Below are 18,971 nucleotides of genomic sequence, written 5' to 3' on the forward strand. Positions count from 1 at the left end.
AAGTAAAAAAAAACAAACACTACATACTTACCTACCGCTGTCTGTCCTCGGCGCTGTGCTTCTCTGCACTCCTCCTGTACTGGCTGTGAGCGTCGGTCAGCCGGAAAGCACAGCGGTGACGTCACCGCTCTGCTTTCCGGCCGCTGTGCTCACAGCCAGTACAGGAGGAGTGCAGAGAAGCAGAGCGCCGGGGACAGACAGCGGTAGTTAAGTATGTAGTGGTTGTTTTTTTTAACTTTTACGCTGGTAACCAGGGTAAACATCGGGTTACTAAGCGCGGCCCTGCTCTTAGTAACCCGATATTTACCCTGGTTACCGGGGACCTCGGGATCGTTGGTCGCTGGAGAACTGTCTGTGTGACAGCTCTCCAGCGACCAAACAGCGACGCTGCACCGATCCGGATCGTTGACGGTATCGCTGCAGCGTCGCTTAATGTGAAGGGGCCTTTAGATAGTACAGACAATTCCTCCACACTCAATTCACGATCTGATAGGTTAATTACCTTTAAAGCATCATTCCTGGAGCCAGAGGTCTGCGGACGTTTAATGGAATCCACCTTTTGATCTTTTTTCCTTTTATTATTCCCAAATCTAGTTTCAATTGAATATTGGGTTCCATCAGATCTCCCTCCAGATGATGCTAAAGATGACACTGAGGAGGTTCTCCTAATATGGGTCACCGACATTTTCCTCCTCCATCTATACACTGTGCCTTGTTGGAAATCTCCATTATCCCGTAACACCTTCTTGGCCTGTATCGTATGGTCGTGCTATAGGTGTATTGTATGGTCGTGTCATAGGTGTATTGTATGGTCCTGTCATAGGTGTATTGTATGGTCCTGTCATAGGTGTATTGTATGGTCGTGCTATAGGTGTATTGTATGGTCGTGTTATAGGTGTATTCTATGGTCGTGTTATAGGTGTATTGTATGGTCGTGTTATAGGTGTATTGTATGGTCCTGTCATAGGTGTATTGTATGGTCCTGTCATAGGTGTATTGTATGGTCGTGCTATAGGTGTATTGTATGGTCGTGTTATAGGTGTATTCTATGGTCGTGTTATAGGTGTATTCTATGGTCGTGTTATAGGTGTATTCTATGGTCGTGTTATAGGTGTATTCTATGGTCGTGTTATAGGTGTATTGTATGGTCGTGTTATAGGTTTATTGTATGGTCGTGTTATAGGTGTATTCTATGGTCGTGTTATAGGTGTATTCTATGGTCGTGTTATAGGTGTATTCTACGGTCGTGTTATAGGTGTATTGTATGGTCGTGTTATAGGTGTATTCTATGGTTGTGTATTGAAAAAAGAAAGCCTCACGTCCTTCTGTCCAGGTTGGCAAAACTCTGCACCATAATAAAGGGACTAAGGTTGATGGGTTTTTTGTTTTTTTTTACAATGGGCTCCTCTTCTATGTTCCCCAATGTCCAGTCCTTTTTTTATACATTTGTTAAAGGTAAGAATAAGTAATGCAATTAATTGGATTCATTTTGACGGTTGTAATAATTATTCCAGGGCATGTATTTTTTTATGCGCTTAGTTGCTGATTTATTATACAGATAGTCAGTAGAATAATTACTCTTATTAAAGCTTTATTAAATCTGTAGCAGTACAGCAATAGAAAACGGAGAATGTTTCCTCAACATTGGTGGATCGGTTGGTACAATTTTGTGCTTCTGTGCTTTTAAGGCTGGGTACATAGACGGTAGTGTGATTGGTTCATTATTTTCATAACATTATCTGATATCAAGTCTAAGTTTACACAATTTAAAGAGGACCTGTCACTTTCTCCATAAAATTGAGATAAATACCTTGTAAAATTCCCGAGCTTCCCTGATTCTGCTGCTCCTTTCCTTTTTGCACTGCATCAGTCCACTGCAGAGATATTCACATTTGTTTCCTTTGGTGAGCAGCATATAAAATTTCTATTTGAAGACCCACTGGGTGTTTTTTCAGAGTCTTCTCTGGGGGCGTGGTGTTTATACCCATCCCTCCTAGAGGCTACCAACCACAGCTCAGCAGTCGAGCAGTGTCAGATGCTGCTGAGCTGTGATAGGCTGATTCTCAGAGGGAACGATGAAAGAACACGCCCCTCGAGAAGACTCTGAAGAAACACCCAGTGGGTCTGCAAGTAGGAATTTTATATGCTGTATGTGAAAAGCAACAAATCTGAAATGGAGTGATGCAGCGCAAAACAGAAAAGAGTGGAAGAATCAGGGAACCACAGGGATTTTTTTATAAGGTATTTATCTTAATTTTTTTAGCAAGTGATAGGTCCTTCCTCTTATGTAAAAATTGAGGAGCATCTTTTCTTAGAGGAACGGCACAGATTAGTTCTGTTATTCTCATAAGACATTTATGAATACATATACAACTGGATGTTATGTGTTGACTGTAAGACCCTTCACACTCTGACATTGTACAATCAGGGCTGCCAGGGTCAAACGTTGTAGAGTTACGTCTCTTGGAAAAGGAGAATGGTAATTCGCAATTGTAAAAATATATTCAAAATATTTCTAAATGGAATAACAAAGATACTACAAAATTAAAGAAGCCCTCCTCCTCCTCCCTTCAAAGTTTTTATCTTCTTAATATATTGCAGTCATCATATTATATAGCACTGTGTACTTACAATTGCTCGTTTTGTCTTTCTACCAAGCTAATTCTCCTCTTTTCTCTGCTGTATGTAAAAACAGGAAGTCTCTTGTCCCTGCATTTATCATTCCCCTCTTCAACTCTTGACCCAGCTGCTCTCTCCTCCCCCTGCCAGTGACTTTTGCAGTGACTTATGGGTCACACAGGGAAAATTGACCTCCTGTTTCTACATAGAGCTTAGAAGATTCTGCTAGTCTGTTTTTAATAACGTGATGTCATAGACCCAATGGAAAACAGAAGAATTAGCTGGGTAGAAAGGGAAAATGAGCAATTGTAAGTACACAGTGCTACAGTGGGAAAAATAAATATTTGATACACTGACGATTTCAGGTCATTGACCAGGTCCTCCCATGTAGTTCTGGGCTGATGCTTGACCTTTCTCAGAATCATCCTTACCCCACAAGGCGACATCTTGCATGGAACCCCAGATGGGGAAGATTGACAGTCATCTTGTGTTTCTTCCATTTTCTAATAATTGTGCCAACAGTTGCATTCTCATCATACTGCTTGCCTATTGTCCTGTAGCGCATCCCAAGGTCTACAATTTTGTCCTTGGTGTTCTTAGACAGCTCTTTGGTCTTGGCCATGGTGGAGAGGTTGGAGTGTGATTGATTGTGTGGACAGGTGTCTTTTATACAGGTAACGAGTTCAAACAGGTGTAATTAATACAGGTAATGAGTGCAGAGTAGGAGGCTTCTTAAAGAAAACTAACAGGTCTGTGAGATGTGAGAGCATCAAATACTTATTTCATGCAATAAAATGCAATTTAATTATTTAAAAGTCATAGAATGTGATTTTCTGGATTTTTTTTAAAGATTTTTAAGTGTACCTACCATAAAAATTACAGACCTCTTCATTCTTCGTAGGCGGGAAAACATGCAAAATTAGCAGTGTTTCAAATACTTATTTTTCGCCACTGTATATAATACGATGATTGCAATACATTAAGAGGATACCATTTTTGATGGAAGCGCTTCTTTAATATATTATGGGGAACACAAGTATTTACTAAAATGGATATATCATGAGAGTTAACAGTTCCTCTTTAAAAGAACCTTCCCACTATAGACTTGGCCCATCAAGTGGATATTATATCAAAATATGATCTAAAGGTAGTACCTGAATAATAGCAAAAATTGGCATCCATTCCTTGCATTTCCAGTAAATAAGATCTGCGTCTGTTTGAGTCAAGGGCGAAAATGGAAATATCCAAGTGGTCGGTTTTCCTAACTTTCATTTTGGAGAGTGTCCACACTAGCATTGCCCTATATTCCGTAGACAATAGTCGGCCAAATATTTGGCCAGAATTGACCAACTCTTCCTCAACAGCAGATGGAAAAAAGACTCAACTAAGCTGGATTTTTACATGCTCCACCCTTATATTTTGCCGCAGATCTAAACACGAGTGTTCGTGTATATGAAGGTGGAAAGGGGAATATTTCTTGGCCAAAGTAACGCTCAACCGGCAATTGTCCTAAGTGTACAACCAGCTCTTGACTCATTTGGTGTTAAGTTTATGGTGGGAAAATCTTTACAACCGATCATTGTCCATGCGTCAACCATCCTCCTTGTCCCCAATGGGGCTCACAATCTCATTTCCATATGTGAGCGTCACAGATGATTTATGGAACCATACAAACTCAATGTAAATGTTGTCCTTGTGGGATTTAATTATGGTTTTTGTTTAAAAGATAACTTAATGTTATACTTATATTCTTGATGGAACAATGCATGAGATGTAGCTCGCATTGCAATATTGAATCTCAGCTGAAATAATAGTGCCGCAAACAAGAACGGTGACGTTTCTGTAGGAAAATAACCCATCTATTGCGGCTTTCAGGCGCACAATGTTTTTCTTTAATCCCTTCCTGTCAAAACCAATTTTCATTTTTGCACTTTAGTTTTTTCCTCCCCTTTTTCCAAGACCCATAACTTTTTGATCTCTCCGTCAATATAGCTTTGTGAGGGTTTATTTTATGTAGGACAAGTTGTAGATTTGAATGACAACATTCCTTTTAATACGTAATGTACTGAAAAACAGGAGAAGAAAAAATCACGATTATTTTTTTTTGGTTGTATTTACAGTGTTGCACCGCTGTTATAGGCAGTCGTTGGCTGTGTAATACAGCCAGTATCTGGAAGGTATGGTGCGGTCATTACGTCCAATGTTGGGATTTGATTGCAAGGCTCTAGAGCCCCATTATTGCAATCACTGGTGTTCCAGCAGTTGTACTCATAGAAATCATCAGATTATCCTCTATCTTGTGGATTATGTGCGATTCCGGCAAAAACCTCTTTAACTCCTTTCCGACATCAGGCGTAATAATACACCGATGTCGGACACCCTTCCTTTGATATGGGCTCCGGCGCTAAGCCCACATCTTTTCCGGCACATGTAAGCTGTTTTGAACAGCTGACATGTGCCCTCAACAGCCGCGGGTGGAATCACAATCCACCCACGGCTGTTAACCCATTAAATGCTGCTGTCAAACTCTGACAGAGGAATTTAGCATGCGCTTCCGTCAAGCGCACCGAAAATCCCACCCATCGGTGCCTGTGTCACATGACCGCCGATCGCCGATGGGTTGGCATGACAGCAGACCTCTATGGTTGTCACTGCCGGATTGCTCATAGCAAGTCAGTAATTCTGCTACATACAGGCAATCTGATCATCACCTGTGTGTAGCAGAGACAATCGGATTATGGCAGCTTTTAGTCTCCCATGGAAACTATTAAAGCATGCCAAAAGTAAAAAAAAATGTTTTAAAAAAAATATATAAAAGTTCAAATCACCCGGCTTTTGCCCCATTCAAGATAATGCAATAAACAAAAAAATCAAACATTTACAAATCTGGTATCGCCGCGTTCAGAATCACCCGATCTATCAATATAAAAAAAGAATTAACCCAATCGCTAAACGGCGTAACGAGAAATAAAGTCAAAACACCAGCATTACGTTTTTTTGGTCCAGCAACATTGCATTAGAATCCAAAAATCGTATCTACACCAAAATGGTATCTTTAAAAACACCAGCTCAGCGTGCAAAAACTAAGCCCTCACCCAACCCGGGATCACGAAAAATGGAGACGCAAAGTTTATTTTAACAAACTTTGGAACTTTTTTTCACCACTTAGATAAAAAAGAACCTAGACATGTTTGGTGTCTATGAACGCGTAATAACCTGGAGAATCATAATGGCAGGTCAGTTTTAGCATTTAGTGAGCCTAGTAAAAAATCAAAATCAAAATAAATTGTGGAATTGCACTTTTTTGGAATTTCACCGCACTTGGAATTTCTTTCCCGTTTTCCAGTACACGATATGGTAAAACCAATGGTGTTCTTCAAAAGTATAACTCGTCCCGCAAAAAACAAGCCCTCACATGGCCGTTTTGACCTAAAAAATAAAAAAAAATTATGGCTCTGGGAAGAAGGGGAGCAAAAAATGAAAATGCAAAACCAAAAATACCTCTGGTCGTTAAGGGGTTAACAAGATATTAGCGCAGACAGGCTTGGACTGGCCCACAGGAGAATCCGCCGGTGGGCCCCTGTGCAAGACGTATATGAGCAGTACCTGGCACCATATACTTCAATGACTATGCACAGCCAATGAGAGCATCTTATTCATTTCACAATGTCTACAAATTCATTATTCTATAAATTTGTGATTAAGGATATGTCAAATTTGCATGTAGCTGAAAAGTGGGGCCCAGGAGTTGGTTACTGGTGGTCCCATGGCACCCCAGTCCGACACTGGAGCAGACACGCATGGTGGGAATCTTGACTGAGCACTTTTATTACGGTCGTCCTCGGGATGTGTTAGGTATAGCAGTTCCAAGTTTTTGCACAGCAAGCAACATCGATAAAATGTTTCTTCAATATCCACTAAATGAAAAATAACTTATTGAGGGAATATAATAACCGTGAGTCCTAACGAATGTTTATTTCTCAGTAAAATGGAGGCTACTCGATAAACCCGAGACTCCACTGCCATAAGATCATCTTGATCTCCAAGTCATAATCATCAAATTCTGTACGGCGCCAACCTTAAATTCTGTGTAGTAGGAAGCCTGGGTTTGAATTTATGGAATTTTCATGGAAAACACTACATCAATCTCCCTGATTTTGTTCACTGAGTAAAACCTCCAGATTTGTTCTTTCATAAACTCAACATTGCGTCGCATCTTCTACTTTCTATACATTTAAATTAATGATGGACGTATAATCTGAGCAAAAAAAAAAAAGACCCAGACCCAACTTTGCGTTTTCTTTGCAGATGTCCACACCAAACTATGCAATAGAAAATCTGCTCTGATCTGTTTTTTTATGTGTTTCCCTTTTTTTAATCATTTGTTTTTGGTGCTGATTTCATTGAGTTTGTTTTATTATGTACTTTGTATTTTTTAGGCACAAATGCTGGGATTCTGCACTTAATAATGCAGTTTTAAATGTTTTTTTCAGTCTCCCTATAGAAACCTATAAGGAAATAAATGCACCAAAAACAGCACAGTTCAACTGTGTCTACAAACGCACTGTGGGCAGCAGTTTTCATGGCATCACGTTAATTTTGCTTGAAATGCGGCGGATTTTATGCATGAAAAATTGCAGCAAAAAAAAAAACGCAATGTTTTATGCTATGTGAGAACAATAAAGGCCGTCCATATACTTTTTGTGCGTGGCGAATGTGCCGAAACTGCTTTCCCCTTGTGAACAAAAAGATAATTGCAACAAGTTTAACCCCCTCTATCCCCATCATCGGGGAAGCGTCCGGGCACCACTATACACAGCACATGGTCTGCCAGTCCTGGCGAAATCGTGGGGGATTTAACCACCTAAAGTCCTGAGTCTACACAAGTCACATAAAAGATTCATATATAATATTCTCGTCTGTACGAAAATAATTTCGAGGATTTCAGGAGATAAAAATAATGTGGATAAACCTTCAGCTTTAGTGTTTTAATAAATGTACAGACTTGTCTCATCACACTCTAAATTAAAGGGCATTTGCATCGTGGACATTCTCTCTTTACTACGAGGGTCTTTCAGGAAAGAGTGTCTTTGTAATCTGACAGCAAGTGCTCAATTTCCCTGCAGCACTCCTAGTGGGGAAATAAAGTATGACAACTATTTGCCTTAAGATAAAAGGTCTGTCTTTGAGTTTGAGGTGGGTACTGTGTCTTCTCATGGAGAATCCCAGTTGGCGTAGAGAGTCTTTTAGGCCAGGCCAGTGATTGCTGGGAAAAAAGGAAACTGCAAATTAACTCTTCATAAGCAGAACAGCTGGTTCTCCGAGGCCTCCCAGTGGAGGTAGCTAACCTATATGTTTCCCTGGGCCTACTGGGAGTCTCTGCTAGAAACAGTACCCACCCCAAACCCTAATCATAGTGGTCTTGTGAGATCTAGTCATTAAACGAGGCTTAGTCAGCACCAAACAGAGAAAACTGAAGTGAAGAAGACCGGAGGCAGAGGAAGCCGGGGGAGGAATGGGCAGGGAGCTGTGTTAGTAGGACAGGTGTGGAAATTACTGTATTTTCTGGCGTATAAGATTACTTTTTAACCCTTGAAAATCTTCTCAAAAGTCGGGTATCGTCTTATACGCCAGGTGTCGTCTTATAGGGCAGGTATGGAGTAATCTGCGGTCGCCGCATATTGTGGGGGGAGCGGTCCCAATGACGAGGTGAGGGGGCGCCTCACCGGGAAGGTGTAAGTGAAGCAGAGGCAGAGAAGGAGATAATAGGATACAAGGGCGAGCCAGATGAGTGAAAGAGGAGTGTTTTTCTAGGCACAGCATCGCTCTCTCTCTTTTTTGCATACCCCTGGAATCCCAGACGCTGACAGTTTGCTTCACTTACACCTTCCTGGTGAGGCGCTCCCTCACCTCGTCATCGGGACCACTCCCCCCTACTATATACTTCGACCGCAGATTGCTCCGCACCCACCCTATAAGATGACACCCGGCATATAAGACAACCCCCGACTTTTGAGAAGATTTTATATTTTAACTGGAAAAGTTGGGGGTCATCTTATACGCCCAGTTGGGGGTCGTCTTATACGCTGGAAAATACGGTATATAATATTTTAAACCCCTTCCTGACCGAAAAAAGCAAATTGAGAACCCCGCAAATACAAACTTTTTGTGAAATTTCTAGTAAATTCACTTTGCTTTGAGCCATTTTGCTTCGCTCTACCGTCAGGGTTTCCGCACACGTTGAGCATTTGCAGCACTTATCCGGTGCAGCGTTTTACTGTACCAGCAAAATAAATGAGATTTATGAAATAATCCGCTATTTTTTTTCCTTGAGTGTTTCAACCATTAATGCCACATGTAGATTTTTTTTTCAGTGTTTTCCACTTGAATCAAAAGCGAGTAAAATGCATAAAAGACGCAAGAAAAAATGAATAAAAGATGCGCATATTGTACACTGAGTTTTTCATGCTGAGAGATGAATTCTTAGTGCAGAAATATCTGGTGCAAATACTCAATGTGTGCACATCTCCTTAACCCTTACAGGGTTGTCCAGTCTTCTGCTAAAAATCTACAGTCACTCTATGGAACTGCAAACTTCTGAATCCTTGCTGCGTGCACACTGCCCACTATCAGGATTCTACAGCATTGCTGCTAAGAGTGGGCCACATTCCGACTAGACGTGTTTGGCCTCGCTCAATTCACTTGTACTGCAAATCACATACTCGCGAGCACTCTCGACAGCGATGCTGGAGAATCCTGACAGCATGCAGTGCGCGCGCTACAAGGATTCAGAAAATCGGAAGTCACACCGAGTTGACGTCACACTTTAAGCAAACAACCCCTTTAATGTCAAATGCTATCTTTGTGAATAGCTATCTTCACTGTGTGACACTAGAATGAGAACTTTCTTTTTTCGGGAAAAGCGTTCGTTTGTGTCTTACGCTCTGGATAATAGATGAAGGTCCTGTACAGGTGAGAGGTTTTCTTGCGCGATGCGGCTTTCCCATAAATTTAAATGCAACCACACAGATCTATTGACTATACCATGATTATAAATACTAATTTTCTCTATAATATTTAGTATTAAAATAGGATAAAACTCTGGGAGGTTAGATTCCGTTTGACTAATGCACAATTGAAAAATTCACAGGAAACAGAATATAGCGGAAGCAGCTAAATACATTTTAGAATCCTATATATAACCTACGCTATACCGCTGCTAGGCCCGAGATTGTCAGCAATTACCAGCCCTCTGAGGTTAACTATGAAAGGATATGTAAGAAAGAAAATCCCATTATCATATATAACATTCATCTAAGTCTATGCAGGTTTTTTGGTTCTAGAGTCTTTTGCTTAGAGGAGAAGAGCATTTTATCTAGGAGCTTCTCGTATTGTCCTAGGTGTTTAGGCTAGTGCTTAAAAAATAAGCTTCAACATAATTTTGCACGTTTTAGAAGAATAATCGTCAAAGAATTTGTGATCGTGGCGATCGATCCTCGCAGAAAAATAAAATATATATGCCGATTGGAGGAGCAGACAGCTATCAGTTAACAGGCTCGATGTAATTGGCAGGCAGCATCCCAGTCTTCCCAGTTCTCTGCACCGTGCCGTACATCCATCCTTCATCTATCGGCTGCACGTTGACGATGTAGTCACCGTCCCTGAAGGAAACCTCATCATCGTCCTGAGCGCTGTAGTCGTACATGGCTCTGAATGTTCTCTGCACAAGACAAAATGGAAGGAGAGTGGATAAAGTGCTCCTTATTCTTTTTATTTTACTACCAGGTGATATGTAACATGTGTATATTAGAGGATAGCTCTACGTAACACCTGAAGACTCAGGTTTCGCTTCCCTTCTTTACAGTTAATGTATCGACAGAAAATGACACATTGCTTAAACCTAGTTTTGCTTTGAAAATAATTTTTGTGTTTTAAAAATATTACAATTTTTTTATATACACTAATATATATATATATATATATATATGTATATATATATGATTCTATTGTTTTTAAAAGACAAAAATATTAGAAATCCTGCAATTTTCATGCTGGCCACTAGGACAATTTTAGACTCCTACTTCCTGTTCTTTACGGAAGACTTTGCAGGAGTCGCATTATCATCACAGGCAGTATTACAAACACAGGTAACACCACCAGTGTGAAAATGGCAACATTTCTATTCTTTCTTTTAACGGAGATTTTGATATGAAAAAAAAACATTTTGCCAAAAATGTATTTCATACCGAAAAAATTTTTGTAAAAGATGATGTAATTTTCTCAGGATACATTACTTTTGAAGGGAACCAGTCACCAGAGAAAAAACGCTATTAACCTGCAAATATTAGATTAATCAGCAGGCTAATAGCATTACTAACCTGCCCAGCGTCCGCCTTGGCCCTGACTGACAGCCGTCCCTAATGCTGAGCGCACTGTCAGTCAGGGCCGGGGGCACGGATACAGCTGCCGCACTGTATACTCAGAACTGTGGCTGAACCCGCAGTGGCGGCGCCCCCGTGACTCAAACCAGAACTGTGCAGGGGGAATAAACCTCATTTCTCCCTGCGGTGTTCAGCTAATGTGGGCGCCTGGCGGGTTAGTAACACTATTAACCTGCACATTAACTCCATATAAGTTAATAGTGTTTTTTTCTGGTGACATATTCCCTTTAGAGGAGTTGGTCACGTTGGATAATCCATGTTACAGAAGAGGAGGATAGCGAGACGTGGAAGGAAGCTGATGAATCCAACACCGCACTGTGTTTACCTGCCGATGTCTAAGTGCCATTGTTTTGGGGGGGAATTATTTTTCCTCTTTTACTATATATACAGTATGTTTTATCCATTGATGACTCCCCATACTCACCAGACTTGGTGAAGGGGAATGTGCATGTGGAGAATGCATTGACCTCATGGAGGACATACTTGACTGGTTCATGTAGCCAAAACCTTGAGACTGAGAAGGATGGTAGGCACCCGGATGAACAGGGGCTGCATTGAGAAAAGAAATTAGAAATTATATTATTCCTAAATCTTAAAATAAATGAAAAAAATATCACAATATCTAAAATCTGCATTAATGAATACTTACCTTCTTTTTTTCCTACAAAGGGACAATCTACATTTGACCCAAAGACCCAAATATCTCTGACCCACTTTGCCCTGCAAATGCTCCTCTAATACATTTTTATTATATTTCCTTGTTTCCCCAGAAAAGATTTATTAAGGACTTTGTACTGTCACCAGGTCAAAAGTGCCAATTTTTGCTTTTATTTTAATCTTGCTGTTCCCTGGATATTACATTTTTCTTTGTTTTTTTCTTTTGTGTTTTTTTATCTACCATATAGTTCTAGAATATGGTGATTTCTATTCAGTACAAATTGTTATGGTCTTTACCAAAGGGGCGTGGCTCACAGGGTAACTATTCAGCGCAGCTTAAAGATACGCCCCAGAGGATCCTGTCAGCCACACCCCTTATCATGAACATACCAATTAGTACTAAGTAAAAAGACCCATATATCTGGAACCGTATGGCGGATTTGAAAAAAAAAAAATCAGGGGAGACACATAAATAAAATAAGAGAAAGAACTAACCAATTTTAATCGGGTCCTCTTTAACTAGGCAGTAAATGTTAAAAAATTGGATGAATGTTTAATTTAATTTATGATGAATTCCTTTGTTTACCGCCAGATACAATCTAAATAAAATTATATTGAAATATTCTTATTTTATGCTGATCCTTGCCCAGACTATACACTTTATGTACAAAAGTACTGTGAATATATTTTTATTTGTAAAGCAAAAGTAAAATTTTCAAAGGCGGATTTCCAAGGACATTATTGGCCACAATAACGACAGCAAAATTCCTCTTCAGGTGAAGAAAACAAAAGTAGATCTATAAAATAAATGTATTTTTATTTTATCTATAAAAGCTCATAATTAACTTTCAGGATAAACAGTCTTTTTACAGCCACCAGTAGAGGGAGCTCTCGGCTTCCATCCATCGCCTTCTGGTTGTGATCTTGTCACTAAGGCTACTTTCACACTGGCGTTTTTTGCCATACGTCGCAATGCGTCATTTAGGGGAAAAAACGCATCCTGCAAAGTTTTTTGCAGGATGCGTTTTTGCCCCATAGAGTAACATTACCGACACATTGCGATGTATTGACACACGTCGCAACCATCGTGCGACGGTTGCGCCGTGTTGTGGCGGACTGCTGGGAACAAAAAACGTTAAATGTAACGTTTTTTGCTGCCGACGGACCGCTTTTTCCGACCGCGCATGCGCGGCCGGAACTCCGCCCCCACCTCCCCGCACCTCACAATGGGGCAGCGGATGCGCCGGAGAAATGCATCCGCTGCACCCGTTGTGCGGCGCATCAAACGCTAGCGTCGGAATCTCGGCCTGACGCAATGCGACGGGCCAAATCTGACGCTAGTGTGAAAGTAGCCTAAGGGAAAACATGGGACACAAATTCTGGCAATCGGTGAGGACCCCATTAATGGGATGTACAACAATATAAGTATTCACCTCTATACCTCTATAATGGATAAGTGATAACTTGCCAAGACCAAAATAGTCCTTTTGGGACCAATGAGATCAGACCACCAGATCATTGACCAATTACTATATTTGTTGTGCATTAAATCTATGCAAAAATGGAAGACATCACTAAAGTATATATATATATATATATATATATATATATATATATATATATACACACACACATATCAGGATAATCATACAACAATCATTTGCACATTAGATAAATATTAGTAAAGCAAATTGGGATCAACTCCACACAATTAGAACAAACATTTCCCTTTAAAACACACACAAAAACTTATAAAAATAAAATTATCAACATTTTTTGTGCTTTATCACTTTGAAAGTCCTGAACCTTTTTTTTTTGTCCAGATTATCTCTTTATACTCACCACATCCCTATAGTGTCCAAAACAGAAGTAGAAGTAGGAAATCGAGATGAATGAATTGATTCAAGATAAATCAAATTTGCCTTGAATTTTATCAAATAAAATGTCTCATTAACCCAAATCCATACTTTTTTGAATTCATCAAAACTTCCATTTTGCTAGGTTATAAATGGAGGGGGGGGGGGTTAAAAAAAAAAATTATACTTACCCAGACCTGACTTGTCCTTCGGCTGTGCAAGCCCAACTCTCTTCAGTGGTCAATTTCAAGTGGGCATCTTCGGCTCAGTGAAAACCGGAATGAAGAAATTGCCGGGATGGGAGCGGGACTTTGTAATTATTTTTTTTCCTAGGTTTTATATGGTCTGGGGTCTCTCAATAATAATGAACATTCAATTAGCATTGGATAATAATCATGCACATTGATTTTTCTTAATAAATTTGATTGAATCTGTGAATTCATTTTTTTTTTCAGATTTATCCATTTCCTTCCTAGTTACCATCATTTGTAGTCAAGATATTCCTAAAGTTTAAATTTCAATCCGTCTAGTATTCATTTTATCTTATGGTCTCCTGTCATCGCTTTTTTATATTTGAAACTAGACTTATCGCTGTGTAGGTGCGTGTCCCTTAATAAAAATTTGACTTTTTTTTGCAGAGATCCGGTGTACCAGTCATGATAAATCTAGTGTAGAAGTCTGGAAGTGCTCTGGGAGTGACAATGCACTGGGAAGAAATAGTCCGAATGCACTGACACGCCCCTAGTGCACTTTCAGTCTAATTTGCATATGGCTTCTACACTCGATTTCTCATGACTGGCGCACAAAAAGGGATCAAGCACCTACACACACAGCCATACCTCTAGTTCCATATGTAAAATGTGTTGACAGGTTCCCTTTAACTGTTAATAATGTAATATCTTACAATAAACGTTGCAAGTAAGTTGGCACTTATATATCTGCAATTATTTGTATGAAAACCACATTCTGATGTCAGAACCTGATGATTCTACAGCCACATAGATACTACTTATCTCTTCCCGCAGAGTCAGTCTGCCATATGTATTTTAAAGGTATCGTCAAGTATATTTTTTAAAATAAAAAGGGGCTGATGGGGGTATTAAGCTAGCAAAGAATGGATACTCACCTATTAGACCCCTTTTGCACCACTGCCAGTGACCGAAGCCTCCATCTGTCTCTTAACTTCCTCTTTCATCAGTGGACATCACATGACCGCTGCAGTCAATCAGATGCCAATGATCAGCTGCACCCTTCACATTCCATCCCAGTCAGAAGAGACATGCCTTAGTGGACAACCCCTTTAAGGAATAATATATCCCCTAATATAAGTAATGAAGAATGCTAGATTTCCTTGATGACCTATGGAAATGTTTTAATTTTCTTTCCTTACTGACTTGTAATATTATCATTATTATCCACAGATATTAGAAGACAGCACACAAGCCGGTATGTTATTTGTGAAGCTTTGCACAGCAATCAGGTGTCACAGCGTTATTTAAGCAGCCATCCCATGTACAGTACTGATATTTATCAACATGTTTCCAAACCTCCGCATGTGCATAACCTCCGCATGTACGTAACCTCCGCATGTACGTAACCTCCGCATGTACATAACCTCCGCATGTACATAACCTCCGCATGTACATAACCTCCGCATGTACATAACCTCCGCATGTACATAACCTCCGCATGTACATAACCTCCGCATGTAGATTATATTATGAGAGCAAGGTTTGTTTTCAATTCACTTGCTTCCTTTTACTTTGGACAACTTCTTTGAAGCAGATCAAGGTGTTTCCATAGTAACAGACTACAAGCAAACCCAGTGTAGTCAGATTCTGTAGTTATTTGTTACTCTTTATTGTCTGTCTTCAGGGTAAGAAGAACCAGGGCCAGATTGAAAAGCAACTGATGAATGTATGATCAGATAAGTCAGATCAGGCTTAATATCATTGGTCCAAATGGTAGCTGTATACATGAAATGGTAGGATTTTTTTTTTTACTCCAAACGGTTTGAAAACTTGTCTGATCTTTCATCATATATGCCTTAGGGCAATCAAGAAAATTTAGAAAATGTTGATAATCTTTAAATGGAATCTGTCAGCAAAATTTCATACCCAAAACTATTTATATGCTCTTTCAAAGACAAGTCCAGCAATACCTGTACATGGCCAGTCCATTCCTCCGTTACTGAAAAATCAGCATTTGAATCGATCTGAAAATGAGATTGAAGAGCTATCTGAAGCCTCTGTCACTCTGACTCTATTCCCCGGCCAGCGCCGCCTCCTCATGCCTAACCGGTGGCTCCTTTGTTTGAAGTCACACAGCACAGAAGCGGTCAGTCAAGTAGGATAAGGGAGCATTGCGTGGGGAATAGAGCCGGAGTGACAAAAGCATAGAAAGTGCTTCCACGCAATCAAACCACTTTAGCCTCTTTTGCATATTCATTCAAATGCAAATTTCTCAATAATGGAGGAACGGACAGTTTAGCCAAAGGTATTGGTGAACTTGTATTTTCAAGTGCTCCATGTGTATATAAATACTGTAGTTTGGGGGATGGAATCCTGCTGACAGATTCCCTTAAAATATGACTAGAGGACGTTGATGTGCTCCACCTCGCATGCGGTTTTCTTGAAGCTAATGGATAGAGTATTGCAAGGAGGTTGAGAAAGCGTGCTACTAAACAGAGTAGAGATGGGATGGTTGCATTAATTAACACAGGATTTAGGTTTGTTACCTCCGTCCTCAGACGCCTTTGTTCCCTCACTGTAGTAAGAGATGCTAGATTTCATCTCAGACACTTCTGACCTGTCATCAGCCTGACTCACTCTGGCCGCCCCCGCGGAGCGGCACGACTGCCTGTTACCCAGACTAGCTCTCTCTACAAATAGAGGAATACTACAGTGACCGACAGGGACAACAGAGAACACAGAGAAAGATGCAAACAGTGTGGAATAAATGAAGATGTGGGATACAGGCTGAACACAGAGACGTATGCTATACTGGGCTATTCCTGACGCACGAGGGGGCATTGCATGATGCAGGGATTCAGAGAGAGAATGGTGTACCATGCACTGCTCCTAAGGGTCCCAAACACATTAATGTCAACCCAACCCAGGCGACCATCTAAACCCAACCCAGACGACCATCTAAACACAACCCAGATGACTATCTAATGAGTATGAGAGTTTCTCAAATGTCCGCCTAGAAAAAATGTCAGCTGCTGTCTGGTAGTTGCTTTCTCTCTTCTCGCAATTGACCGAATTGGCTTTTGGTCAACAGCTCTTTCATACATATAGGCACTATGATGCTACAAACTTGTGTAAAATGTAAGTTTCACCTGGAGTGTTATTGTAGCCTATGTTCACACGTTGCACTTTTGCAGCTTTTTTTTGCTGCATTTTTTTTTCATGCAAATTAAAAGCTGCTGTTTACAGTACCAGCAAAAAAATTCAGAAATCCCAAAATAGGAAGAACCAGCTCAATAGACTGTGAATAGACTTTTATTCCCAAAAAGAGCTTGAAAGAGGAGGACACACAAAGTGAGCAGTCGGTAAATCAAATGCAACATTGACGCGTTTCGGGTGACTGCGCAGCATTAATCAAGAATTCACAACCGAAACGCGTTAATGTTTAATTCCATTTAAACTGTACTGCTGACTTTGTGTGTCCTTTATCAAGCACTTTTTTGTCAATAAAAGTCTGTTCACAGACTGTTGATCCAGATCTTCCTATTTTGTGATTGCTTCACACCTTGACAGGGCCTTCTCTGAGCTCTGAACACCATCAATATGTCTCCATATACACCAAAGTTGGCATTTCAACCACTGTTCGAAATGGTTTGCCCCAAATAACTAAAATGCACAAACATTTATATAAAATTTGGTGCATTTGGGGCTCCAAATGCAAGAAATAAAATCTACTCCCGCTAATATGTAGTCCAGTATATAGTATCCACTAAATATCTCTTTATGAGAAAGAATAACTCGAGTTTCTATACCAGTTAACATACGAAGGCTCCGAGACTGAATATTGTCCTCCAGTGGGTCAATGTCGAATATAGAACCTGGATCAGTACGCCAAACCTTAAGGTCTTTGTTGGGAAAAAAAAAGTATGAGATGAAACAGAAGCAAAAAATGAGGTGACAGTGAACACAAATAGTACAAGAAAAGAAATAAGAAATGGCAGAAAAAAAGAGACAGAAAAACATCAAGGAAAAGAATGGCAAAATTACAACTTACAGTTGTGTCCACTTTTACCCTTATTTGAATTTCTAACGATACAAGTTCAATACCTTATCACAATATTATGGCTAATCCCTCAAAAGGCTGTGGTTTACATCACATCGACTGCCAAATCATTGTGACGTAATGTTTGGTTTTCTTTTCAAAGTTGGTCATTTTCCACTAAAGGTATCAGACACTTTATAAGTATTATTTAGGCACTGTATAGCAAGAGGACATCATGAACGAAAAAATAGAAGGAACAAGGTGAAGGGGAAGACCAGCAACCCGATGGCTTGATACTATTAACGTAATAGCGGAGAAGATCCTAGTGGACCTATCTAGGCTTGCACAAGATCGATCTTCCTACACATCGTTGAACCATCAAGTCACCTGACAGTCCTATGGACCATGAATGGAGGAGAGGTAGAGCATGTGCTCTTCTCGGGATCGTTGAGGGTCCCAGCATTTGAACCCCAGGGATCATCAAGTTATCTGCTATTCTGGGGATAAGGGATAATTCAATTATTGATTCTGTCATTGAGCTTGTTCCTTTTTTTAACTCTTTAACTACTACAATATTACAATAAATGCATGTTAAATGACATTCTTAGAACAGCATGAGATCTTTCCTTCCAAAACTCAAAAATAAAGACACATGGGGCTTCAAACATTTTTTTGCCTAGCTTCCTCATTGGACTAAGAATACTCTGTGAGACTGAAGTTAATAGTTAAAATACTATTACCAATGTATCATCAAACTGTAACCAAAAGTTTTCTGTAAAACTCACCTACAACGATTCCCGGTCGTCGGTCCATCTCCACTACATGGGGGTGGACACCCTTGTAAGCAGCATCGCTGACGATCTGTGAGTTTTTCCTGACTCTCTCTGTCACTGGATCATCCGCTATTGGGGTGAAGCCTCTGCCTTTCGTCTTCTCAAAATCTTCATGATATTTTATCTAAAAATAAAAGTGGTAAAAATGATAATTGGTGGCCATAAATGACATCAAGATCTCATATGATGTGTAATCTAGATGTAAGAAGTGGAAGACTTTCTAAGTGTGTTTAAAAAATATCCCAAATTATTCCATGAGTTGTTTTGTCAATTTGGTAAAAAAAAACAAATATATAGTTAGCCATTTCTTAGTTGTGTCTGTTTTGGGGGAAAAT

General features: G+C 40.0%; 1 protein-coding gene across 6 annotated transcripts in view; it reads right to left on the reverse strand.

The window, feature by feature from the left end:
• Window positions 1-1,574: 1,574 nt before the first annotated feature.
• The window catches only part of NEBL (nebulette), a 227,040-nt gene continuing 209,643 nt past the window's right edge, over window positions 1,575-18,971 (reverse strand). For 4 of the 6 annotated variants that reach the window (XM_069729537.1, XM_069729536.1, XM_069729535.1 and 1 more), the window contains 3 exons: window positions 18,589-18,760; window positions 11,485-11,609; window positions 1,575-10,339 (listed from right to left, as the gene is read on the reverse strand). In XM_069729537.1, the coding sequence (XP_069585638.1) occupies window positions 10,163-10,339; window positions 11,485-11,609; window positions 18,589-18,760 (474 nt within the window). In that variant the 3' untranslated portion in view covers window positions 1,575-10,162. Of the gene's footprint in view, window positions 10,340-11,484; window positions 11,610-16,310; window positions 16,455-17,573; window positions 17,667-18,588; window positions 18,761-18,971 lie in introns of all 6 variants that reach the window. The other 2 variants (XM_069729538.1, XM_069729539.1) reach the window with 2 other exon arrangements.

This window comes from Ranitomeya imitator, chromosome 6 (assembly GCF_032444005.1).
Source record: "Ranitomeya imitator isolate aRanImi1 chromosome 6, aRanImi1.pri, whole genome shotgun sequence".
NCBI classification, from domain to species: Eukaryota; Metazoa; Chordata; class Amphibia; order Anura; family Dendrobatidae; genus Ranitomeya; species Ranitomeya imitator.